Source organism: Salvelinus sp. IW2-2015, linkage group LG14 (genome assembly GCF_002910315.2).
Source record: "Salvelinus sp. IW2-2015 linkage group LG14, ASM291031v2, whole genome shotgun sequence".
Lineage (NCBI taxonomy): Eukaryota > Metazoa > Chordata > Actinopteri > Salmoniformes > Salmonidae > Salvelinus > Salvelinus sp. IW2-2015.
In genome coordinates, this window is record NC_036854.1 from 31,710,483 (window position 1) to 31,736,922 (window position 26,440).

Sequence of the window (26,440 nt, forward strand, 5' to 3'; positions counted from 1 at the left end):
CCTCTCCTATCCCCACTCTTTCCTATCCCCACTCCTCTCCCTATCCCCCACCTCTTCCTATCCCCACTCTCCCCAACCCCACCTCTTCCTATCCGCCACCTCTCTCCCTATCCCCCACCTCTTCCTATCCCCCACCTCTCTCCCTAACCCCACCTCTTCCTATCCCCCATCTCTCTCCCTATCCCCACCTCTCCCTATCCCCACCTCTACCTATCCCCCACCTCTCTCCCTATCCCCACCTCTCCCTATCCCCACCTCTGCCTATCCCCACCTATCTCCCTATCCCCCACCTATCTCCCTAACCCCCACCTCTCTCCCTATCCCCACCTCTCTCCCTATCCCCCACCTCTACCTATCCTCACCTCTCTCCCTAACCCCACCTCTCACTATCCCCACCTCTCTCCCTAACCCCACCTACCTATCCCCAGCTCTCTCCTATCCCTCACCTCTCTCCCTATCCCCACCTCTACCTATCCCTCACCTCTCTACCTACCTATCCCCCACCTCTCTCCCTATCCTCCACCTCTACCTATCCCCTGTTCTCTGAGATAAGCTGTATTAAATACTAAAAGGAAATAGAACTCCTCTCTCTCTATTTTTCCCCATTTTTCTCAGGCCCCTCTCTTTCTCACTCTTTGTTTCCTTTCTCTTTCCCTCCCTTCCCCCGTATGTCCAATCCACACACTCTCCTCTCCTCCTGTCCCTGCGCGTGTCCAGCTGGCCTCCCGCCCAGAGGGCCAGTGTGTGTGTATGTGTGTAGCTGTAATCTATATTTATAATCATCTTAGTTCTGTAATGTTAAAGGTCACCTGCCACAGGCTGTCACATGAACACTCAAAGAGAAGCTGTGTGAGTGGGTTCCCTCTGGGCTCACAGCTGTTGTTACTGAGTCAGAGTGCTCTTGGATCAATAAAGTTGTATTGATGTTTCAAACTGGGTTTTTTCTTGTCTTTCTGTGAGTTGGGGAGCGAGGTGGGTCAGTTGGGGTAGGGGTCAGGTGCATGGCGGGAAAGGGGAGAGGGATATTTTTTAAACTCATTTGAACTTCTTCCCCTTTTCTTTGTTCAATCACTCTGCACCCTTCTCCCCAAAGTATGCACTCATCCACTCCTGTTGTATTTAAAATGAGTAAACATTAATATGTTTAAAGTACCATAATGGTGTATATGTGTATAGGGGGACCCCTATAGCATATAGGGGTCAGTAGATAATATTACCACTGTCAGCCTATAGGGGTCAGTAGATAATATTACCACTGTTAGCCTATAGGGGTCAGTAGATAATATTACCACTGTTAGCCTATAGGGGTCAGTAAAGAACATGGACACAAAGAGTAAAATACATGTTTTTCAAAGCTTTTATTTAAAACATTCAGTGTAAAAAAACTTTACAAAATACATCATAAACAAAACACAAAAATTATGTGAAGTTTGTAGCTACAGAATTGAAGCAGAGCTGCAAGAATGTATTAAATATTCCAGTGAGAATGAGGCGATCAATCGTCAACTACTGTCAATTAATCAATGAATAAAAGCTATCAAACTGACAGATAAAATAGCTAGTGGAGAGAAACTCCTCCTGCTTCTACTGCTAACAGCACATTACTATGTGTGTATGTGTGCCTGTTCGTCCATACGTGACGTGTGTGTGTGTGCATGTGTGTGTGTGTCAGACTTCATTCAGTCTTTTATTGTTTTGTATTAAATATAGTGTTCCACGTCATCTGCTCCTGTTTTTGGCTGGTGTGTTGGTTAGTTGTTGTTGTAGTCTTTATGGCATATGCAGTGTGTGTCTATGTATGTAATCAAATCAAATTTTATTTGTCACATACACGTGTGTGTGTGTGTGTGTGTGTGTGTGTGTGTGTGTGTGAGTGTGTATGCATGCATGTATGTGTATATGTGTGTATTTATTTTTGGCGGTAGTCAGCAGCGTATGCTCTGTGGTTATCCTGTTCAGGGTACTGGTCTCCATATCCTCTCAGCATGTCCTGGAAGCTGGGCATTCCCTGCTGGGGTGAGGGGTATGACCCGTATGACAGCCCCTGCGAGGGAGGGGGGTAAGCCCCGTAGGTCTCCTCCTGGCCACTCTGGTATGGCTCTGAATCTGCCTCGCTTTCTCTCTCTGGCTCCCCCTGGTTGTTGCTATGGTCCTGGCTGTGCTGTGGCTCCCCCTGGTGTACAGCTTGGGCGTTGGCGTCTGGCAGCAGATCCTCCCGGGGTTCATAGCGACGCAGGCGGCAGTTGGTGTCGTACTCCGGGTCACAGTCGGGGTCAGAAGGCTCCAGAACTCCGTTCCGTGATCCATCGGCATTGAGATGCGGCTCGTAGGGCTCGGCGGGGTAGGCGGTGTTACGGTGGGCGCCAGAACGCGGCTCTGCACGGGCTATTGGGTAGCACTCCTGGTCGTAGCCGATGAAGCATTCATAGCCCTCCTTGGTCTTTCCCCGGGGGCCCAGCGGGTGGCGATCCTCCTGTGTGGCCTCCTCATAGCGGGGAGGGGGGGTGGGGGCCTGCTGCGGCGGGGAGGGGGGGACATGTCTGTGCATGGAGGCCGCAGCTTCACGGTACATTGCTAAGGGATCGTTAGCATTAGCCTGCCTGTACATGGTGTATGGGTCGTTAGCTTGAGCATTAGTGATAGCTTGGCGGTACATGGCGTATGGGTCACTAGCTGGAGCGCTGGGAGCACTGGCTTGGCGGTACATGGCATATGGGTCACTGGCTTGAGAGCTTGGAGCACTGCCTTGGCGGTACATGGCGTATGGGTCACTAGCTTGAGAGCTTGGAGCACTGCCTTGGCGGTACATGGCATATGGGTCACTAGCTTGAGAGCTTGGAGCACTGCCTTGGCGGACATGGCATATGGGTCACAGCTTGAGAGGCTTGGAGCACTGCCTTGGCGGTACATGGCATATGGGTCACTAGCTTGAGAGCTTGGAGCACTGCCTTGGCGGTACATGGCATATGGGTCACTAGCTGGAGCGCTGGGAGCACTGCCTTGGCGGTTACCATTAGCGTTAGCATAAGCATCGCTGTACATAGCGAATGGGTCGCTGCGTTGCTCGGGAGCTGGGGGCGCAGCACGCATTGCGGCGGGTTCATCTTTGTGTTCTTCCTTGAACTCCTCTGGTGCCGTGGCGTACTTGGTTGCGGTGAGAGGGTTACAACCGTCCTCAAACAGAGGGTTGCAGGAACCAGGACCCGCCGGGGCGGGGGGAGCAGGGGCACGGGGTGCCTGGGGACGGAAGGACAGTCATGATCATGATATTACAATTCAATGATAATCTCATATAATAATAATAATGATGATGGCGATGATAACAAATACCAATCTTACCTGTAGGGATGCAGCGTAGGCGCAGCGAGGGTCTCTGGGGTCACAGTTGGGGTAACGGCGGAAGAGGCCGGAAGGAGCTTTTTGGACCAGCTGGGGTTTACAGGTGGGGTCTTTCGGGTCACAGCCCAGGTGGGCGTAGGAGGGCAGGGGCCCAGCGGAGGGATTGTGGCCGAAAGCAGCTCTCAGGTGGTACTGGAGACAGTCCACGTCCTCCGCTGAACAGATACGCAGCAGCTCCGCCTTCTGCTCCTGGACGGGAATAAAAACAATCATGCTTATGTTAATTATAGARAGCGAGATAGACACTATACATTAGTATAGTGGTACAGTAAAAGCAGTAATAGTGTAGTAATACTGTACCTTGGACAGGAAGGGCTGCACAGCGGGGGAGTAGTAGTACCCAGAATGAGGTTCTTTAACAGCCACAGGGGAGCGCACATAATTGGGGGCTGGGGCCTTGACCGGGCCAGGTGGGGGCTGGCTCTTGGCAGCATACAGACAATATGGGTCCCTACAAAGGACATTAGATTAGATTAAATTCACAAGCATAAAATGATATAACACAGACATCAATTAACATGACTGACCTGTAGGGGTCACAGGCKTTGACAGGGGCGGGCTTAGGAGGGGCCTTGGGGGTTTCAGGTTTTTGCCGGCTAGTAGCCGAGGCCACGCAGTTTGGGTCCTCTGAGTCGGCGCAGGCCTTGTAGATGTCCCCTAGGTGGCCCAGGTAGGCCTTATAAGAGCGACGTCCCTCAGCACGGTTCTTATTCTGGAGGTAGGCCAGGTAGACCCTGTCCAGCTCCTGGACCTAAGGGGGGAGAAGGGGATAAAGATATGAGGTTAGAGGTATAGGAGGTTCATAAAGATGAAAGCCAAAGCTAGGGAAACCCCAAGAACATGAATAGAGATTAGAGGTCGACCGATTAAGATTTTTCAACGCCGATACCAATACCGATTATTGGAGGACAAAAAAAGCCGATGCCGATTTTTAAAATGTATTTGTAATAATGACAATTACAAGAATACTGAATGAACACTTATTTTAACTTAATATAATACATCAATAAAATCAATTTAGCCTCAAATAAATAATGAAACATGTTCAATTTGGTTTAAATAATGCAAAAACAAAGTGTTGGAGAAGAAAGTAAAAGTGCAATATGTGCCATGTAAYAAAGCTAACGTTTAAGTTCCTTGCTCAGATCATGAGAACATATGAAAGCTGGTGGTTCCTTTTAACATGAGTCTTCAATATTACCAGGTAAGAAGTTTTAGGTTAGTTATTATAGGACTATTTCTCTCTATACGATTTGTATTTCATATACCTTTGACTATTGGATGTTCTTATAGGCACTTTAGTATTGCCAGTGTAACAGTATAGCTTCCATCCCTCTCCTCGCTCCTACCTGGGCTCGAACCAGGAACACATTGACAACAACCACCCTCGAAGCAGCGTTACCCATGCAGAGCAAGGGGAACAACTACTCCAAGTCTCAGAGCGAGTGACGTTTGAAACGCTATTAGCGCGCACCCCGCTAACTAGCTAGCCATTTCACATCGGTTACACCAGCCTAATCTCAGGAGTTGATAGGCTTGAAAGTCATAAACAGCAGAGCTGCTGGAAAAACGCACAAAAGTGCTGTTTGAATGAATGCTTACGAGCCTGCTGGTGCCTACCATCGCTCAGTCAGACTACTCTATCAAATATCAAATCATAGACTTAATTATAACATAATAACACACAGAAATATGAGCCTTAGGTCATTAATATGTTCGAATCCGGAAACTATCATCTCGAAAACAAAACATTTATTCTTTCAGTGAAATACGGAACCGTTCCGTATCTAACGAGTGGCATCCATAAGTCTAAATATTCCTGTTACATTGCACAACCTTCAATGTTGTGTCATAATTACGTAAAATTCTGGCAAATTAGTTCGCAATGAGCCAGGCGGCCCAAACTGTTGCATATACCCTGACTCTGCGTGCAATGAACGCAAGAGAAGTGACACAATTTCACCTGGTTAATATTGCCTGCTAACCTGGATTTCTTTTAGCTAAATATGCAGGTTTAAAAATATATACTTCTGTGTATTGATTTTAAGAAAGGCATTGATGTTTATGGTTAGGTACATGTTGGAGCAACGCCAGTCCTTTTTCGCGAATGCGCACCGCATCGATTATATGCAACGCAGGACACGCTAGATAAACTAGTAATATCATCAACCATGTGTAGTTATAACTAGTGATTATGATTGATTGATTGTTTTTTATAAGATACATTTAATGCTAGCTAGCAACTTACCTTGGCTTCTTACTGCATTTGCGTAACAGGCGGGCTCCTCGTGAGGTAGGTGGTTAGAGTGTTGGACTAGTTAACCGTAAGGTTGCAAGATTGAATCCCTGAGCTGACAAGGTAAAAATTTGTCGTTCTGCCCCTGAACAAGGCAGTTAACCCACCGTTCCTAGGCCGTCATTGAAAATAAGAATGTGATCTTAACTGATTTGCCTAGTTAAATAAAAGGTGTAAAAAAATATATATAATAAAATAAATAAATTCGGCAAAATCGGCGTCCAAAATTACAGATTTCCGATTGTTATGAAAACTTGAAATCGGCCCTAATTAAATCGGCCATTCCAATTAATCCGTCGACCTCTAATAGAGATACCTGTAAAGTTCCCCAAGGTTCCCATGTTATTCTCAAACACAATATCCCTTTTCATCTCTAAGCAGATGATACTCAACTCTGAAGGATTGTGGTTAGTTAGTGTTGGCCCCTTGGGACCAGAAGGTTTGTGGTTAGTTAGTGTTGGCCCCTTGGAACCAGAAGGTTTGTGGTTAGTTAGTGTTGGCCCCTTGGGACCAGAAGGTTTGTGGTTAGTTAGTGTTGGCCCCTTGGAACCAGAAGGTTTGGGACCATTCCCGGATAACCCCCCAAACTCCTCAGAGTGTACTCACTGCCTCCGTGTTTCCATTGTCCGTGAAGTATTTGTACCAGCTCCAGAAGTCTGAGTGTTGCTTGTACCAGCTGATGTTTCTACGGTTACGGACAAGCCTCCTTGCCGATGCCATGGCAACCGCTGTCTCTTCAGTGGCATCCCCTACTGGCCAGACATCAAGCATCAAACATTGTTGTGTATGTAAAGTATGTTTGTTAGGTAGTTGTGCATTTACCATGTCCATTGAGCTTCTGAAACACCGGCCATGCCGACAGGAATTCTGAGAAGACAGACACAGTGTCAGAGCTAGATGTTGCCAGCATCAGCAGCAGAGACCAGAACATGCTTACATATACTACTAAGTACCTTTCCCCACGGCAAGTGTAATATACAGGTGGAAATGTTCGGTGTCTACGGCTCTTTGTAGATTTTATAGGTGAGCATGTAACAGTGGACCCCAACTGGGCTAGCTACCTTACAGAGCTACGTGTGTGTGTGTGTGTGTGTGTGTGTGTGTGTGTGTGTGTGTGTGTGTGTGTGTGAGAGAGAAAGAGAGAGAAACAGTAGACACAGCTTTGCATGCTCTTTCATCTCCACAGGGAAAATGGTGCTAACAGTTTTTAGAGGGAAGGACAGCGTGGGGTGGAGGTAGAGAGAGAAGAGATGAAAAGAGGAGGAAAGAGGGATGGAGGAAGAGAAGGAGAGAGAGATGCATGATGATGGATGGAGGGAGGTGTGTGTGGTGTTGGGGTAAATGTTGCGGTCTCAGTGTATCCGCTGTATTATATTTAATGAGCCAGTAAAAGACCGGAACATCTGGAAACAACAGTCTTTACGGGACGGGGACGGGACGGGGGAGAGGGTGAGCAGGAGGGAGGAGGAGAGGGTGAGCAGGAGGGAGGAGGAAGTGGGACTCTGATGCTGACAGGTAATAATCTTTTACAAGTGCCGGAACGATGAAAGAATTCCCTCCCTCTCCTCCCCCTCCTACATCCCTGTAAATACATGATGGGTTAAGGTTAGGATTATGGGTCTGTTGAGAGACCGTTTCAGAGGAAAGAGGAGATTGGCTAAAGACTCCCCTGAGGGGAACTGTCATGTCAACACAGAACCAGAACCAGCTGGTCTGGAGGCAGTTATCCGAGGCACTTATCCGAGGCACTTCCATACGGTAAGGTTATAATAGAGGTTATTACAACAGGTAATAATTAGAGGCAGACAGAGACTGTTCTGAGTTTTAGTTAGGGTTAGAACAATGTTTCTGAATCTGTTCCTTGGTTACCCTCAGGACTGGACATTTTAGTTCCAGCCCAGCAATAACAGACCTGATTCAACTAGTCAAGGGCTTACGAATAGGCAAGGAGAGGAGGACTACGGTAGGAGAGGATCAATATTCACAAAGTCCATCCATCAGAAACCCCTATATCTGCTTGAGTGTGAATGCATGCGTGACTCACCAGGCAGCAGTATGGTGGCCAGCAGAGCAGCAGTGAACACACCAGAGAACGACGTTCTGCTCCTTCCAGCCATGGCCTCCTCTCCTACGGACAATTTCAGGTAAATACCAGTGGAAACAGTTTACTGTCAAATAAAGTGTTTCCTATACCCATTCCAAACCAAGACTAGTGAATGCTGTGGAAGACAGTTAGTACCCTCGTCCTGCTAAAGCACTTCTAGTTGTCTTGCTTCCCATAAGAAAAAATTATAACAATGTTTCCAGTCTACATCCACCCGTGGGTCTGCTTCCACCTGTCTAAACTGCTTCCTCAGAGGGTCTTCTGTCTGAGTCTCATCAGGAGGTTTAGGCTGCTCTGCTGGTTGATTCTCCTACACAGGCTACAGGTATTTCAGAGCACTCAAACCTGACCTTAAACTGGACTTAAACCAAACCTTGATGTTGTCTTACCTGTAGTTGTGTGTAGTGGAGTCTCTGTTGGATCTTGAGGAGAGGCTGTATCAGACGAAGCCCACTGGCCGGTTCAGAGGCTGGATGTTTAAGTGTGTATGTGAGGCTCCTGGTGCACCCTGTCCATCTGGCTCTACTGACAGACTGTGCCCCCTAAAATGGTTAGGTCTGGTTTTAAACAGACCTCTAATAATTAACACACACAAACCTTTCCAGGAGATCGAGGGGCACTGCTACCAGAGCTGCTATTGGCTGCTGCCAGCTCAACCACCCGACCAATCAGAGACTCCATAATTACAGAGAAAGAGAGAGAAAGAGAGAGAAAGAGAGAAAGAGAGAAAGAGAGAGCAAAAACAGAGAGGGAGACAAGGAAATAGAGGGGAAATAATGAAGGGGGAAAGGAGGGTAAAGGCGCCACATAAGCACTTCCCAGAACCCATTTTGTAGGAAGGAGACCCAGAACCCATTTTGTAGGAGGAAGGCCCAGAACCCTGCCTGCTAGCTGGTGTTAGACAGCCCTGTTGGCACGCTGACAGCTGGTCTGCTCATCAGTCACTTCAGGTGCTCGTTTCCTCATTAGTTCTACTGTTCAGACACATCTGCCCTGTAACAGAGGGTTTACACACACAGGTCCTGCATCCGTACAGTGGCTCTTGAGCAACGTCCCTGTAAGATGCAATAGCACCCAAACCGAACAGGTAATGGTTTCGGACTCACCAAACACTCCAGCTAGGTCACAGCCACACAGAGATGGATAGAAATCTATGCATTTGTCACCTGTGTGTTTTGTATCCAACGTTTTATGGTGCTACAGTGTGCACTAATGAATACAACCCGGACCATTGCCAAATGTGACAACCCCTTTGACACCGTCTACATGATTTACGAAGCTACAAAAGGCCTTAAAAAAAGCTTTTAGAGCTGCTGTCCAGTAGCCATCAACATACTGGTCATGTTAACTAGGGATGTCCTATATAGTTCTTCTAGGTATGAGTGTGCATGTGATATTATGGAATATGTAATTATTAGTCCACTAACAGGTGTTTTTCAGCGCCTAAAGACCTGCCTGCTGCAGCACATTGAGGCACGACCACTCTAAACGCACACTGATCATTTAGCTCAGCTATGGAATGTATGGGATCCACAGAATTCACACACACATCTGCTTTTTAAAAGAGCCTTTATTTTTAACAAACACAGTGGCAGTGGGGGAGGGGGGGGGTCTTCATTCACTGCAGGTCCTCATCATCAAACAAATCCTCGAAGTCTGAGACAAACAGATAGAGAGACACAGAGAGACCGAGTGAGAAACAGAGAGACAGAGAGAGACAGAGAGAGACAGAGAGAGACAGAGACAGACAGACAGACAGACAGACAGAGACAGACAGAAACAGAGACAGACAGAAACAGAGACAGACAGAAACACAGACAGAAGACAGACAGAGAGACAGAGAAACGGAGACAGACAGAGAGAGACCAGAGAGAACAGAGAAGAGACACAGAGACAGAGAGACAGAGAAACAGACAAGAGAGAAACAGAGACAGACAGACAGAGAGACAGAGAGACAGACAGAGAGACAGAGAGAGACAGACAGAAACAGAGAGAGACAGAGAGAGACAGAGAGAGAGAGAGACAGAGACAGAGACAACAGAGAAACGAGACAGACAGAGAAACAGAGACAGACAAGAGACAGAACAGAGACAGTCAAAGAAACAGACAGAGAGGAGAACAGAGAGAGACAGAAACAGAGACAGAAACAGAGACAGACAGACAGAGACAGACAGAGACACAGAGAGAAAGAGACAGACAGACGACAGACAGAGAAACAGAAACAGAGACAGACAGAGAGACGACAGACAGAGAAACAGAAACAGAGACAGACAGAGAGACAGACAGAGAGAGACAGACAGAGACAGGAGAAACAGAAACAGAGACAGAGAAACAGAAGACAGCGAGACCGAGACAGACAAGAGACAGAAAGAAACAGAGACAGACAGAGAAAACAGAGACAGACAGCGGAGAACAGACAGACAGAGACAGAGAGAAAGAGAGACAGACAGACAGAGAGAAACAAGAAGACAGAGAGAACAAGACAGAGAAAAGACAGAACAGACAGAGACAGAAACAGAGACAGAGAAAGACAGAGACAGAGACAGAGACAGACAGACAGAGACAGAAACAGAGACAAGAGAAAACAGATACAGACAGAGACGAGAAACAGAGACAGAGAGAAACAGATACAGACAGAGAGAAACAGAAACAGAGAAGACAGACAGACAGAGACAGACAAGAAAGGATAGGTCAGTGAGTTTCTTTTTGATTGACAGCTCCTATCTGCTGACACTTAGACGACTGACATGATAGGCATGCTTGAAGTTTGAAACATCCTAAAAATAGTTGTCCAGTATGCAGTATGATTCATAACAGATCATGCAGTAGTACCATATGTTAGTATCTGGTATGTAGTATCTGGGCTCTCAGGACTTGAGTTCTAGGAGAGGTTTGGTTTATCAGATGTGATGCTGCTTTAGGGAGCTAACAACCACTCAAAGTACACAATCCCAGACACCACAGAAACACAGAGAATGTGTTTTTCTGCTGGTGTGCTGTGTATACGTGTGTATATGTGTGTTCAAAGCGCAGGCTGGCTAAGTGTCTGCTGAGTTTCAGTCTAACAGGAACCATTAACCCCTTTATCATCCCCCTCTCCTCCTTTGTCCTCCTCCCCTCTCCTCTCCTCCTTGTCTCCTCCTCCTCTTACCTGTCCTCCTCCCCCTCTCCTCTCCTTCTTGTCCCCTCCCCTCTCCTCTCCTCCTTGTCCTCCTCCCCTCTCCCTCCTTGTCCTCCTCCCCTCTCCCTCTCCTCCTTGTCCTTCCTCCCCCTCTCCTCGCTTACTTTACATCTCATCTCCTGCCATTCCTCCTCTCCTCTCTCTCTACTCCCCCACTCCTCCCATTCCCCCTTCACCTACTACTACCTCTTACATCTCCTTCTTTAAAGTTCCTCTCCTCTTTTTAATGATCAGTTTCTAGGTCATGTGCTACTGAGACAAACTGTTTGTCCTGTAGCTAACACTGCCAGATGAAAAACACATTAGCTACATTGTGTGGTGTGTGTCTGCGTTTGTGTAAATTGAGGTTTACATGGAAAATAGATGTGTTAGTTAGTGAGATATGGCCCTGTTGGCAAAGCAAACACACAGAACTAGGGATGTAACGATTCACCAACACGCATCAGTCCCCGATTCAAATGTTTACGGATGCAAGTATATCGCGGATCCCAAACCGATCCAAATGTAGCATGCAATGGTCAGAAAACCGATTCAAATGTTATGAATCTCCGGTTCACATTTTTTGTGTGCACATATTACGTTATTTCTACCATCCTAAAATACCTCTAATCTTCTGTGACAATGCGTCCTCTGCTTCAGTGTGGAACTGCATGTAACTTCTTTGACAGTCATTGATCTACAAGTCATTTTGCATGCCAGACAACCCCAGGCAATACCAGTAGRCTAGTCAAACTGCCTGCGCACTGTGTTCCACTGGCTGACCAACGCCAGGTAAGCGGCCTGTTCCTGATCTTGCACATCTGCACGGCACCTTCAGCATTCAAATGCTTAAAACAGCTTGCGTGATATCAGGCTTTATTAGTCGAGTGACAACCGTTGTCATTTTCTATGTTATTGTTATCTATGCGCTGTTAAAAATGGTGTTTTACCGGAGAGAACAAAAAGAATGGGAGACAGAACTCTGACTAAACCTGTTGAACGGGGCTTAGAACCGATTTTATTTGGATTATTCAGGTTCATCAGCAATTGTTTGGATTTACACAATCAGTGTATGTTGTCATGTCACTAAGGTCTACCTACACCTGTTGTGTGACAAATAATATTTGATTTTCGAAAAATGTTGTCTTTTTTTTATATATATATATACAGTTGAAGTCGGAAGTTTACATACACTTAGGTTGGAGTAATTTTTCAACCACTCCACAAATTTCTTGTTAACAAACTATAGTTTTGGCAAGTCAGTTAGGACATCTACTTTGTGCATGACAAGTAATTTTTCCAACAATTGTTTACAGACAGATTATTTCACTTATAATTCACTGTATCACAATTCCAGTGGGTCAGAAGTTTACATCAAATCAAATTTATTTATATAGCCCTTCGTACATCAGCTGATATCTCAAAGTGCTGTACAGAAACCAAGCCTAAAACCCCAAACAGCAAGCAATGCAGGTGTAGAAGCACGGTGGCTAGGAAAAACTCCCTAGAATCACTAGTTGACGTGTGCCTTTAACACAGCTATGGAAACAATTCCAGAAAAATGGTATGTCATGCATTAGAAAACCTTCTGATAGCTAATTGACTTCATCATGAGCAATTGGAGTGTAGCTGTGGATGATTTCAAGGCCAACCGCTCACAACTCAGTGCCTCCTTTGCTTGACATTCAGTGGAAAATCAAAAAGAAATTCAGCCAAGACCCTCAAAAAAGAAATGTGACCCCACAGTCTGGTTCATCCATTGGGGAAGCAATTTCCAACGCCCCTGAATGTACCACGTTCATCATGTACAAAATCGATATGCAAGTACAAACCATGGGCCACGCAAGCCATCATACGCTCAAAGGAAGGAGGTACATGTTCTTTGCTGCCTAGAGATGCAAAATCGCACCAAAGTAAAATTCACATGTCGGAACAACTGCAAGGGACCTTGTGAAGATTTGCTGGAGGAAACAGGTTACAAAAGTTCCTAACCTGAAAGGCCACTCAGCAAGGAAAGAAGCCACTGCTCCCAAAACCACAAAAATAGGCCAGGGGACTCACGGTGGCAACGCACATGGGGCACAAAGTTTCGTTAACTTTTTTGGACGAAATGTCCTCTGCGTCTGATGAAACAAAAATAGAACTGTTTGGCCATAATGACCAATCGGTTTATGTTTGGGGGAAAAAGGTTAGGCTTGCCAGAGCCGTGAACACCATCGTGAAGCAGGGTGTGGCAGCATCAAGTTAGGTGGGGTGCTTTGCTGCAGGAGGACTGGTGCACTTCACCAAATAGGCATGCATCATGAGGGGGAATGATGTGATATATGAAGCAGCATCTGCAATACAATCAGCAGGAGCTTAAAACTTCGGGAGCGAATGGGTCTTCCCAAATGGACAATGGGACCCCAAGCATACTTCCAATTGGTGGCAAACAGACTTAAGGACAACAAAAGTCAATGGATTGGGGGTGGCGCATGCACTAAGCCGCTTGACCTCAATCTATTGAACATTTGTGGGCAGACACGTGAAAAGCGGTGTGCGAGCAAGGAGACCTACAAACCTGACTCAGTTACACCAGCTCTGTCAGGAGGAATGGGACAGAATTCACCCAACTTATTGTGGGAAGCTTGTGGAAGGCTACCCGAAATGTTTGACCCAAGTTAAACAATTTAAAGGCAGTGCTACCAAATACTAATTGAGTGTATGTAAACTTCTGGCCCACTGGGAATGTGATGAAAAAAAAAAAAGCTGAAATAAATAATTCTCTACTATTATTCTGACATTTCACATTCTTAAAATAAAGTGGTGATCCAAACTGACCTAAGACAGGGAATTTTTACTAGGATTAAATGTCAGGAATTGTCAAAAACTGAGTTTAAATTCATTTGGCTGAGGTGTATGTAAACTTCTGATTTCAACTGTGTGTATCTACACATAGGGTGACGAGCACTTTTGCATGACCGAAACGAGAAGATCTCTCCGTAAAAACTTCCAAATGAGATCGGGGTGGAATCCAAAATTGTGCTATATAATTGTGCTATTGGCTATGTCATAGCTCATTTGTAAATGATAAATATTGATCCATTACTAGCTCAAACACTTAATATGCAAAAAAGACAAGTTAATGTGGGTGATGGTGATTTCAGAACCAAAGTGGGGACAAAAAACGAATCTGATAGTGGGGTGGTAGATGCCTAGTCTCCCTTATGACTCAGCTCAGGTGCCTACATAGTACATGCACCATAGACATAGATAATTTACACACACACACACACACACACACACACACACGGCCAGCTCATGAGCTCTATCAGCAGCAGATTTGAATTTAGAATGGGAAATTAATGTGTATCTTTCCTGTATCGTATAGGAGCCCGTGTATCTAGATATGTATCGAACCGTCTTGAAAGGGAAAGATGCACATCCCTACACAGAACACTTTTATTAGACCCCTCCATAGTCCCATAGATCCTTGACATAGCCTCTACACAGTCTATTCGACAGGATTTCCAGCCATTCCAATTATTTGATCTATTCCAGCAGCAATACACCTGATTCAACTGGTCATCAGCACTCTATTAGATTAAATAAGGAATTCTAGTATTGGAATATAACAAATAAGTGTAATGACTGGAGTAACTCAAGAATAGGTTTGAGAAAAACGGGTCTATTCTAGCCTCCTGCGCTGCCTACCGTGTTAGTGTGTGTATCTCACCGTTAAAGAAGTCTGAGTGCACTGCTTTCTCATTTGCTGCCAGGTCCATGAGCAGACCGCTGCTGCCCCCTGCCTGAAGAACACACAAGTGTGTGCACACACAGGTACAGTTTCATAATGTTAGCCATTTATCAACGTACATAAAACACATGAGTTCAACAAGAAAAGTACAATAAATCAAAGACAGTTCGTTCAGTCTACAGACAAAAGGGTAACCGTGTAACTAGCTAACGTTAGGTTAAAAACAACTAACGTTATATGTGCTAACGCTACAGCTACACAACATTCTAGCCTCTGACAAAATGCAGATATATGCCTAACCTTCTAAACATAGCTAGCTAGCTAGCTAACGTTAGTAGTAGCAAGTTCCCAGCAACTGTGTGTTGAACAAGATGACTGGATAACAGCGGGCGTTTTTTGTATCCGAGTCACTTACTGTAGGTGGCTAGATTACCGTTGGAGTTAACATGGTAACGTTAGCTAGCTATGTCGGTGATTCTTTCGTGTAACCTGATGATTACTAACCTCGTCTAGATCCACATAAGGCCCGGCGCCTTCAGGGAACATCTCGTCCACCGCTGGTTTCATGATAGTTTCTGTCTTTGACAAGTTACCGTAATGAATATTAACGTTAGCTACCTAGCTGTTTTCTGTCAACGTGAACAAAACAAACCGGACCCTTCTTCTTCTATGATATATGGCGGTCCGAAAACAACCGTTGTAGGTGCATGCCGCCACCTACTGTGCTGAAGTGTGTGTGGTCCCATCTCTTCTGCCACACAACTATCAAAATGGCTCTGATCTTACATTTGGCCACACCACTACCCAGTGGAACATTAATATCAATTATATCTTGTTTCAGAGCGCTTTAACTATCTGGTCTACAACTTAATTCCCTTCCACAACCGAATGTGCTGGGACCCAGCAGAATCTCACTACTACACCTAGTCTCTCAATTCTATATAATAACATTAATGCCTCCAATAGTAGGTCACTCCTATTAGATTTACCAGATGATAAACTATTCACTGCTGACATGGAATTTGAGCATACTCACTTCTTCTTCTTTAAGGTTGGTGTATTGCCGCCACCTACTGTACAGGGTAGCGAAACAAAAATAACATCATACAAAATGTAACATAAATAAATAATCTCACTCCTTCAGTCACAATTCAAAACACATCCATACACAGGCTCAGGGGCCTGTGAGGACGAAGCATTAATTGACAGGATAACTTGTAATGCCTCAGCAGCACTCACAATGATGGCTATTTTCTCCGATTTTCTGTTTGCGCTGTGCAGTTGAAAACCAATGCAATAAATGCAACAAAGTCCACCTTAGCATGCAGGATGTCAGTATCTAGTGTCAGTATCTAGTATCAGTATCTAGTGTCTCCACACCTACTAACATTATTTCTTCAACTTCACTCCTTTCTTCCACTCTTCTCACTGCCTCCGAATAGGAGACATTCTGGACAGGCCTTATTCTTGCCACCTCTGTCTCCTTCACCCGAACAGGACACTTCAGGAATTTGGGTGCATGTTCACTACCACAATTGCAGCATTTAGATTCAACTGGCATATGATACTCCTCCCGTCTACATACACTTTACACATGCATGGGTTTGGTCACATAGGCTCTCACAGGGTCTCTCACAGTGGTGGAAAACGTACTCAAATGTCATACTTGAGAAAAAGTAAAGATACCTTAATAGAAAATGACTAAAGTCAAAGTCAAAGTAAATGAAATTGCTAAAATATACTTAAGTATCAAAAGTAAAAGTATTAATAGTCTCAAATTCCTTATATTATGCAAACCAGACGGCATAATTTGTATTGCATGTGTAACAGATGTATAATGTACTCTCCATGCGTTGTGTTTTCTCAAAATAAATCACTTCGGCCAGTGGTCCCAGTTGAGCATCATTTATTTCTGTTGTTAAATGGGAAACAGCACGTTAGTTGTGAAGGGCTTAACAGTATTGATGGCTGTCGATGGCAAAATCTGTAGCATGAAGACAACTGTGTTAGCAGTGGCTTATGTGACCATGACATCAGTGTATGCTAGCTAACACACTTATTTACAGCAATCATATGCCAAAGCACATCCCAGAAAGCCCCTCAATCCCTAACAGGTACCATATACCCACACATGTATAAATCAGTAACGTACAGAAAACTTGTACACATTGTAAAATAGAAAATAGAAAACAGTATTCAGAACGTGACCTAACCCTTGCATCACATTTTCCTACTGGGAAGACCTGACGTTCGCGATCTCCCCCTATCTGCAAGCGGGGCCAATCACAACACACCTTATTGTCATCAGAGTTGAACTAACCAATAAGAATGCTTGAACATTAAATACACATTTCTTTAGAGGCAAGTGGAAACATAACCAACCCTGTTACACATGTTTTATTGACACACACCAACACTCAGACATTAATTTACAATTTAAGTATTTGTGTTTAGGTAGTCCGCCAGATCAGAGGCAGTAGGGATAACAAGGGATGTTCTCTTTATAAGTGTGTGAATTAGACCATTTTCCTGTCAAAAGGTAACGAGTACTTTTGTGTTTCAGGGAAAATGTATGGAGTAAAAAGTACATTATTTTCTTTAGGAATGTAATGAAGTAAAAGTTGCCAAAAATATAAATAGTAAAGTATAGATACCCCAAAAAACGACTTAAGTTATACTTTAAAGTAATTTTACTTAAGTACTTTACACCACTGGTATGTCATAAAACCCAAATACACATGAGAAGGCAGAGACTCTTCTTCAGAAAACAACAGAATGGATGGAGTGGGCTTCCTCGCTCCATCCACCATGCGGGTCAGTCGGTGTGCACCAACCACTTGATCCAATTCTTCACGTATATCCTTTGCATTCACTTCATGCGGCACCTCAGATAACACCCTTCATAGGCGCCCTGCTTCGAAGATCCACACATTCCAATCTGATATTTTCTTGAGGCCACTTCTTGTTACTCTCACCAACACCACCTTACCCAATTCATCTGCCATTTTTATAGAGACTACAAACGGATCTCCCAGGTAACTCCATCGATCCAAAACCCTTACTCCGACCAATTTTATTTTTTAAACTAGGCTTGGATTTACAGGATTCCACTACTACTTTACTTCTCTAATTTCCTTTTGTATTTGCCACTATATTCCAATTCTTCTCATCTCCACTCGACACGCCATCTGATTCAAACAGAACATCTGCTTCCGCCATCTTCCAACGACAAGTTCCCGACAATCAGCCTCCCCATCAAAGTTTCCCCTAGCATAGATCAACGCCACTTCTTATTCTTCTTTAAATTTGCATACACCGCCACCTACTGTACTGGAGTGTGAGGTGGGTCACGGCCTCCCCATTCATCTATTTCTCTTATCTAGCCCTGGTTTTCCGTCTATGTTCTGGAGTGTGAATTCATTACACTTTGTGACACAAAAAGGGAAGGGGAAAAGGGAATAAAAATGTCCCTATCAACTACACCCATTAAAACCTCACCACTATTCCACTACTTGGCCCTATCTGATCCTACACCAGCCCGGCAGCCTGAGAGGACGGGACGCTATCGTTCAGCACACCTTGTAACTCTTCTGCAGTAAAATCTCGTACACCCAAGAACTTCTCTGCAGCTGCCACCACATCTATTTTCTGTGATTTACGTTCCATTTCTGCATTAAGGTTGATAACCATTGGCTATGAATGCTAAGAAACCAACCTTACTGAAGAAGCACATTATTCCTATCACTCTCTATTGGCCTCGGCCTACTCACAGCCTCTTAGGATCCTCGCCCTGGACCCATCTTCCTCTACTACTCTCTTCACTGCCTCAGCATACAACACGTTCTGTACAGCTCTGATCATGGCAAACTCAACCTGCCTTTCTCTCACTGGACACTTCTGATCTCCAGCACAATGGGTACCCCTACAGTTAACACACACAGATTTTTCCACCGATACTACACATTCCTTTGTCTCATGCCCTCTTGCACACTTTTCACATATAATAGGAATCTCCCACCTACACACTGCTGCAACATGACCGTAAGCACCTAAAACACCATAACGGGTTCAGGACAAAAGCTCTCACGGGATAACTGACACATCCAAACTTGACTTTCGCGGGTAAAGACTGCATCAAAACTCAGCAGGACAGACAGTGTCTTCTCTGTTTCACCACTTTCTCTACTGGGTCTGCGTCACACCAAGCGGCGGGCGTCACAGATTTTGGGAATCTTCAATTTCAGTTGATCCTCCTCAACACAACGCCACTCCAGTTATCATTCCTTTCAACAGCGCCCTGCTCCGGAGAGCAAAGCAAGTCACAGTAGACGTCTTCACGGGTCCACCTGAACCCGAATCCCCGAGACCCAACCCGGGACCTAAGTGGGTCCAAAATTCTAACTCTTCCCTCGGGTCCCGGTCAGATCCTGTTTGATTGACATCAGGTCTCGGGTCTATGTAACTACAGCTGATAGACCTGAGTGGACCTTAATGGACCCGACCTCGGCTCTGCATAGCCCATAGCATACTTATTTTACGCTGATAAGGTGAATATATTGACTTATTGAAGGCCAACAGAGAGGACCTTTAAGTCACAGTTCTTTTCCCGAGGCACGTGGTGCAGAATGCCTGCTCCTCTGGACGGAGGAAACGCAAAAAATCCTCACGAGTCCATTTTGAGTTACTTTCACAGACTCAACCGTCCCCAACCTCTTCTCCACCCAACCTGACACCACATATGGACCATTCATTCCAAACAGGTAATTCATCCTCACTCTTGTCAAGTTCCATTTCTGACCTACCAGAGTAAGTTTTTTTCTTTTTGTACTTGACGCCAATCTTCCTCACCACCGTTTGCCTCTACACCAGGGCTCTTCAGCTACCATCCTGTACGTTTTCACTCCAACCCTAATCTAGCCCACCTGATTCTAAGAATTGGCTGGTTGAGTAGCTGAATTAGGTTAGTTACATCTAGGGTTAAAGGGAAACCCTACAGGAGGGTAGCTCTCCAGGAACATGATTGGAGAGCCCTGCTCTACACTCATCTCCTTTTCTCGTAACACCACTTTTTTTTGGTAACAATATAATGGGCTCGACTGTCACAAGGAATCAACCGGTGGTTTGGGTGTAGGTAGAGATTGAAGGTTGGCTAAAATGTAGATAAAACTATGTAAAATATGGTACAAACACCCAGGTGATGAAAGGAGTTACATACCCAGGATTGGAAACTCATAGGTAATTGTAAAATACATCTATATTTTACTGAAAATTCTACATACAAAATCCCTATTACATTTCAATCCTTGCAAGTATCCAAATTAAAGACAGTAAATTATGACAACGAGATCACATTTCTTGTCAAAATCTATTATTATTGCACATTACATTGATATAACTTTTTAGATTATAGCAGTGTTTGGAATTAATATGTTTTTTCTCATGTGTGTGAGATGCATTAATATATTTAATGATAGGTCCAAATACATATTTATATAACCTCATATTTTTTAAATGCATTTCAATTGACAATATGACTTATCCTTATGTTGCCCTCTTTTCCTCCCTCCCCCTCTCCTTATATTCTCCCCCTCTTTTCTCCCTTCCTGCCCCTCTCCCCACCTTCTCTCCTCCTCCCTCCATCTCATTCTCCCTCTACCCTTCCTCCCCTTCTCTCTCTCCTCTCTCTCCTCTCTCTCCTCAATGTTCATGTCCCTCATTGGTCTCATATCCCAGTGTGTCTCCCAGGTGTTGGTGAGCATAGAAGGCCCGGGCCATTTCATTGATGTGGTTGTAGGCTCCAATGGACCTGAAGTACTCTACGTAGTGCCAGAAGTCTGAGGTGGTGTAGGGCCAGTAGGGGACTGCCGGGGGCTCATCATATGGAACTACAGACACACAGACAGAAACAAATCACATCACTCATTGACTGACAACCCCAAGGAAGTCTACATAATATAATAATAATGTAGAGCCTATCAGCACATGCTACAGAAGGTCTGTGTGTGTGTGTGTGTGTGTGTGTCTATTTTACCTCCTTCAGGGGTGAAGGCTCTGGCATCTGTAAGAAGGAGAGGGGGAGAGATGGAGAGAGAAGTTTAGCATTCTGGAGCACTTCACGTATTCCACACACAAAGAAGGGATTGAGAGTTCGGAAAAATGAGCCCCTCCCTGAGGACTCTGGGATACCTGAAGAAACTTTCTTCCTTCCTCCTCAAATATTATTCCTCACTGGGTTTACACACACACACACACACACACACACACACACACACACACACACACACACACACACACACACACACACACACACACACACACACACACACACACACACACACACACACCTGTCTCTTATACACATCTAGATGTGTATAAGAGACAGCACACACACACACACACACACACACACACACACACACACACACTCACACAGTGCTCTTTGTCCACATGCAGTTCTCAAAACAAACCTCTCCTTATGGATGCAGAAAGCGGTAATTCCTGAATCCACCATTAAGTCATAGTTATCTCCAGCTCTGAGTCAGTTAACTTCTAATGCTGTGTACTTATTCTAGCACTTTAATATGGATTAACTACATACAACGACACACAATATGGATTACACATATAGCACTATTTACTAATAGATTTGACATAAAATGCTTAACACCTAAACCCCCTAAGAGCAAGCAGAAGGTAAAATAACCGAGGGTATCCCAGAGGTTGCTGATGATTAGTAATAGTTTAAGGAAACACTGCTGTGATAGAGACTTCTATTTGCAGCCTCATTTTAATGGAGGCAGAGAGACTCACCAGTGAGCTTACAGGCGATGAGACAGAGGAAGAGAATWCTAAGCTGAACCAGCAACTTCATCCTGACTTCTGAAAACACAAACACATTATTATAATTGTTTTAACCTTTATTTTAACAGGGAGTCAACACTGAGACCGAGGGTCTCATTTCCAGGTGAGCCCTGTGTACACAATACACACTGAGATACAATATACACATTTAAAACTACACATGCATAAATACGCAAAATAAAAAAATACAATCGTAAACAACAGTTACATTTCTCAGCTACTAGGTCCTCAATCGACACTCTAAACGGCCCGAGAGGACATTGTAAACACACATATTATACACATAGCCTAGAGTTCATCGAAGAAAACCCCCCTAAACTACTAACTCTAAAATGTACATATTAATCAGAATCAAAACAACAATACCGGTTTGTAGTGAGAAGAATCTTGTTATTTTTTACCTGTGTGTGTCGTTCCAGAGGTGCTGTCTGTCTCGGGGTCCAGAAGAGTCTAAAGCTCACGGCAGGAATGAAGCAGCAGGATCCTGTTATAAGATCACACGTCCCACCCAATACACACATACACACAGCCCTCCCCACATACCCTTGTCACAACCACACTTCTTCAGTTTGAGGCCAGAGAACTAACTCATGCTGTCAGCATTATATTCATCCCATGAAGCAACCATCACCATTGTTACATAGCTTGACATTAAATCAATCAAACCACATTATAAACTAACAGGTCTGCAACTACAGTCTGTAACGTCTATAAATATAAAATAATGTGATAGATAGATAGTAGAACTTAGATGGTACAGCTGTAGGATCTTAATTTGAGCCAGTTTGCTACAGCAGGAAAATAATCCTGCAGCAACAGGACATTAAAATTACTATGTGGATTATAATTCATGGACATTTTTGTTAGGGTTAATACATTTTTCATTAGGTCAAATCAAGTCTGAAATTTCAAAGTGAAAATGAAAATTCTAAGCAAAAAACTTGTTTTTCGACCACTCCACACATTTCTTGTTAACAAACTCTAGTTTTAGCAAGTCGGTTAAGACATCTACAAGTAATTTTTCCAAAAATTGTTTACAGACAGATTATTTCACTTATAATTCACTGTATCACAATTCTAGTGGGTTAGAAGTTTACATACACTAAGTTGACTGTGCCTTTAAACAACTTGGAAAATTCCAGAAAATGATGTCATGGCTTTAGAAGCTTCTGATACGCTAATTGACATCATTTGAGTCAATTGGAGGTGTACCTGTGTATGTATTTCAAGTCCTACCTTCAAACTCAGTGCCTCTTTGCTTAACATCATGGGAAAATCAAAAGAAATCAGCCAAGACCTCATAAAAAATTGTAGACCTCCACAAGTCTGGTTCATCCTTGGGAGCAATTTCCAAACGCCTGAAGGTACCATGTTCATCTGTACAAACAATAGTACGCAAGTATAAACACCATGGGACCACGCAGCCGTCATACCGCTCAGGAAGGAGACGCGTTCTGTCTCCTAGAGATGAACGTACCTTGGTGCGAAAAGTGCAAATCAACCCCAAAACAACAGCAAAGGACCTTGTGAAGATGCTGGAGGAAGCAGGTACAAAAGCATCTGTATCCACAGTAAAATGAGTCCTATATCGACATAACCTGAAAGGCCACTCAGCAAGGAAGAAGCCGCTTCTCAAAAACCACCATAAAAAAGCCAGACTACGGTTTGCAACTGCACATGGGGACAAAGATCGTACGTTTTGGAGAAATGTCCTCTGGGCTGATGACACAAAAATAGAACTGTTTGGCCATAATGACCCTCGTTATGTTTGGAGGAAAAAGGGGGAGGCTTGCAAGCCGAAGAACCCCATCCCAACCGTGAAGCACGGGGGTGGCAGCATCATGTTGCGGGGGTGCTTTGCTGCAGGAGGGACTGGTGCACTTCACAAAATAGAAAGCATCATGAGGGAGGAAAATGATGTGGATATATTGAAGCAACATCTCAAGACATCAGTCAGGAAGTTAAAACTTGGTCGCAAATGGGTCTTCCAAATGGACAATGACCCCAAGCATACTTCCAAAGGTGTGGCAAAATGGCTTAAAGACAACAAAGTCAAGGTATTGGAGTGGCTATCACAAAGCACTGACCTCAATCCTATAGAAAATTTGTGGGCAGAACTGAAAAAGCGTGCGCGAGCAAGGAGGCATACAAACCTGACTCAGTTACACCAGGAGGAATGGGCCAAAGTTCACACAACTTATTGTGGGAAACTTGTGGAAGGCTACCCGAAATGTTTGACCCAAGTTAAACAATTGAAAGGCAATGGTACCAAATACTAATTGGGTGTATGTAAACTTCTGACCCACTGGGAATGTGATGAAATAAATATAAGCCGAAATAAATCATTCTCTCTACACATTCTTAAAATAAAGTGGTGATCCAAACTGGCGTAAGACAGGACATTTTTACTAGGATTAGATGTCAGGAATTGTGAGAAACTGAGTTTAAATGTATTTGGCTAAGGAGTCTGTAAACTTCCGACTTCAACTGTACATACACACTCACATATACACACACTCACACATATTGTACACACTCAAACATACTGTACACACTCACACCTACTGTACATACACACTCACACATATTGTACACACTGTACATACACTCACACATACTGTACACACTCAAGCCATAAGGTACAGTAAAGCTGTATGCCTATGAAGTATAGGTAACCATAACAACAGGTTAGCGTGACTATCTGAAATGCTGTGCTTTACATTCCATCATTTGTCCCTGGACACGTCATCTGACCTGTAGAACTCTGCAGGCAGTCTACATACCACCTGTACTGCTACACCTGTTCCTCCAGTTCAAGTTTTTCATCGTTTTTATTGTCACATGCACAAATACAATGAAATGCCTCTCTTGCTTGCTCTTTCCCAACAATGCTGTAATAAATATCAGTAGTACTATAAAATAAAATAAAAGTAAAGTACAACAGAAACACATGAGAAATAGATGTAAGAAGAACATGAGAAAGTAAGTAAGCTATATACAGGGACGATTCCAGGTGTCACGTTCCTGACCTGTTTTCTGTTAGTTTTGTATGTGTTTGTTGGTCAGGACGTGAGTTTGGGTGGGCAGTCTATGTTTTCTGTTTCTATGTTGGTTTAAAGGGTGACCTAATATGGSTCTCAATTAGAGGCAGGTGTTTTTCATTTCCTCTGATTGAGAGTCATATTAAGGTAGGTGTTTTCACACGGTTTGTTTGTGGGTGGTTGTCTCCTGTGTCTGTGTATATGTTTTCACCATACGGGACTGTTTCGTTCGTTCGTCGTTTTGTTTTGTAGTAAGTACTTGTTCGTTCGTTCTTCATGTTTCATGTAAGTTCGTCGTTCTAGTCTGTCTACATTCGTTTTTGTTATTTTGTATCATTCCAAGTATAGTTCGTTTTGTTCTTGTTAAATAAACTTCAGTATGTCATTTCAACGCGCTGCACCTTGGTTCAATCCCTGCTCCTCCTCTTCGGATGAAGAGGAGGAGGAACGCCGTTACACCAGGGTTAACGTGACTAGGCATTTATAGGGGTAAGGTGACTAGGCATCAGGATATATGATAAACAGAGTGGGCGTGTTGTGTGAGAAAATGAAGTGTGTGTGTGTGTGTGTGTTGGAGTGTCAGTGTAAGTGTGAGTGTGTAGAGTGTGCATAGAGTGAGTGTGTGACTGTGCATAGAGTCAGTGAAACAATTAAATGGGTCATTGCAGATAGTCTGTGTAGCCATTTTGTTAGCTATTTAGCACTCTTATGACTTGGGGATATAAGCTGTTCAGTAGCCTGTTGGTGTCAGACTTGTTGCTTTGGTACCACTTGCCATGCGGAAGCAGAGAGAAAAGTCTATAGCTTGGGTGGCTGGAGTCTAACAATTTTATGGTCCTTCCTTTCACACCGCCTGATATAGAGGTCCTGGATGGCAGGGAGCTCGGCCCCAGTGATGTACTGGGTTGCCCGCGCCACCCTCTGTAGCGCCATGCGATCGAGGGTGGTGCATTTACCATACCAAGCAGTAATGTATCCAGTCAAGATGCTCTTAATGGTGCAGCTGTAGATTTGAGGGTCCATCCAAATCTTTTCAACCTGACGAAGGGGAAGAAGTGATGTTGCGCCTTCACAACTGTTTACATGTTTGTGGACACAGAGTGAACTTGAAACTCTCGACCTGCTCCACTGTAGCCCCGTCGATGGGGATAGAGGCGTGCTCACCCCCCGTTTCCTGTACTCCACGATCAGCTCCTTGGTCTTACTGACATTGAGGGAGAGGTATGAACCCAGTATGAACCACACTGCCAGGTCACTGACCTCCTCCCTGTAGGCTGTCTCATCGTCGCTGGTGATCAGGCCTACCACCGTCGTGTCGTCACCAAACTTGATGGTGTTGGAGTCGTGCTTGACCACGCTGTCATGGGTGAACAGGGAGTACAGGAGGGGACTAAGCACACACCCCTGTGGGACCCCCGTGTTGAGGGTCAGCGTGGTGGAGGTGATGTTGCCTACCCTCACCACCTGGGGTCGACCCGTCAGGAAGTCCAGGATCCAGTTGCAGAGGGAGGTGTTCAGTCCCAGGCTTCTAAGCCTGGTGACGAGCTTGGAGGGGACTATGGTGTTGAACGCTGAACTGTAGTCAATGAACAGCATTCTCACATAGGTATTGCTTTTATCTAGGTATTCCTAGATGTATCTTATCTAGGTAGTCCTCTTTTCTTATCTCTTATCCTTTCCCTGTGAACTTGTTTCTGAGGGGGAAAATGTGTGTGTGTGTGTGTGTGTGCATTGTGCCTGCGTGTGTCCCTATTTTACCTCCTTCAGAGGTGAAGGCTCTGGCATTTGTAAGAGGGCGAGGTAGAGAGACGGAGAGAGAGAAGTTTAGCGTTCTGAAGCATTT

At 44.4% G+C, this 26,440-nt stretch overlaps 3 protein-coding genes across 4 annotated transcripts; all 3 read right to left on the minus strand.

Annotated features, from left to right (window-relative positions):
* Window positions 1-1,339: 1,339 nt before the first annotated feature.
* Window positions 1,340-9,266, minus strand: and1 (actinodin1). Of its 2 annotated transcripts, XM_024000000.2 has the most exons (9): window positions 8,189-9,266; window positions 7,740-7,823; window positions 6,518-6,562; window positions 6,302-6,447; window positions 3,927-4,150; window positions 3,700-3,850; window positions 3,340-3,588; window positions 3,080-3,237; window positions 1,340-2,600 (listed from the first exon to the last, which is right to left on the minus strand). In XM_024000000.2, exons 2-9 carry the CDS (start codon window positions 7,810-7,812, stop codon window positions 1,910-1,912), a joined length of 1,737 nt encoding a protein of 578 aa, XP_023855768.1. In that variant the 5' UTR covers window positions 7,813-7,823; window positions 8,189-9,266; the 3' UTR covers window positions 1,340-1,909. The 2 variants fall into 2 exon arrangements, with proteins under 2 accessions (XP_023855768.1, XP_023855767.1); XM_023999999.2 differs by having other exon boundaries at window positions 2,492-3,237; window positions 6,302-6,444.
* An 85-nt stretch (window positions 9,267-9,351) lies between these two features.
* On the minus strand, window positions 9,352-15,382 carry cops9 (COP9 signalosome subunit 9). The gene is made up of 3 exons (XM_024000001.2): window positions 15,200-15,382; window positions 14,675-14,747; window positions 9,352-9,455 (listed from the first exon to the last, which is right to left on the minus strand). Exons 1-3 carry the CDS (start codon window positions 15,260-15,262, stop codon window positions 9,418-9,420), a joined length of 174 nt encoding a protein of 57 aa, XP_023855769.1. The 5' UTR covers window positions 15,263-15,382; the 3' UTR covers window positions 9,352-9,417.
* A 4,662-nt stretch (window positions 15,383-20,044) lies between these two features.
* otos (otospiralin) lies at window positions 20,045-22,068 on the minus strand. The gene is made up of 4 exons (XM_024000388.2): window positions 21,958-22,068; window positions 21,506-21,574; window positions 20,727-20,753; window positions 20,045-20,580 (listed from the first exon to the last, which is right to left on the minus strand). Exons 2-4 carry the CDS (start codon window positions 21,564-21,566, stop codon window positions 20,393-20,395), a joined length of 276 nt encoding a protein of 91 aa, XP_023856156.1. The 5' UTR covers window positions 21,567-21,574; window positions 21,958-22,068; the 3' UTR covers window positions 20,045-20,392.
* Window positions 22,069-26,440: the final 4,372 nt, after the last annotated feature.

What these genes read in the sequence shown, in the direction of transcription:
- cops9 (XM_024000001.2), bottom strand. Translation starts at nt 15,262, where the DNA reads ATGAAACCAGCGGTGGACGAGATGTTCCCTGAAGGCGCCGGGCCTTAT. An exon ending in CTTATGTGGATCTAGACGAG is followed by an intron (nt 14,748 to 15,199) that starts GTTAGTAATCAT and finishes TGTGTTCTTCAG; the next exon opens with GCAGGGGGCAGCAGCGGTCT. An exon ending in GCACTCAGACTTCTTTAACG is followed by an intron (nt 9,456 to 14,674) that starts GTGAGATACACA and finishes TGTTTGTCTCAG; the next exon opens with ACTTCGAGGATTTGTTTGAT.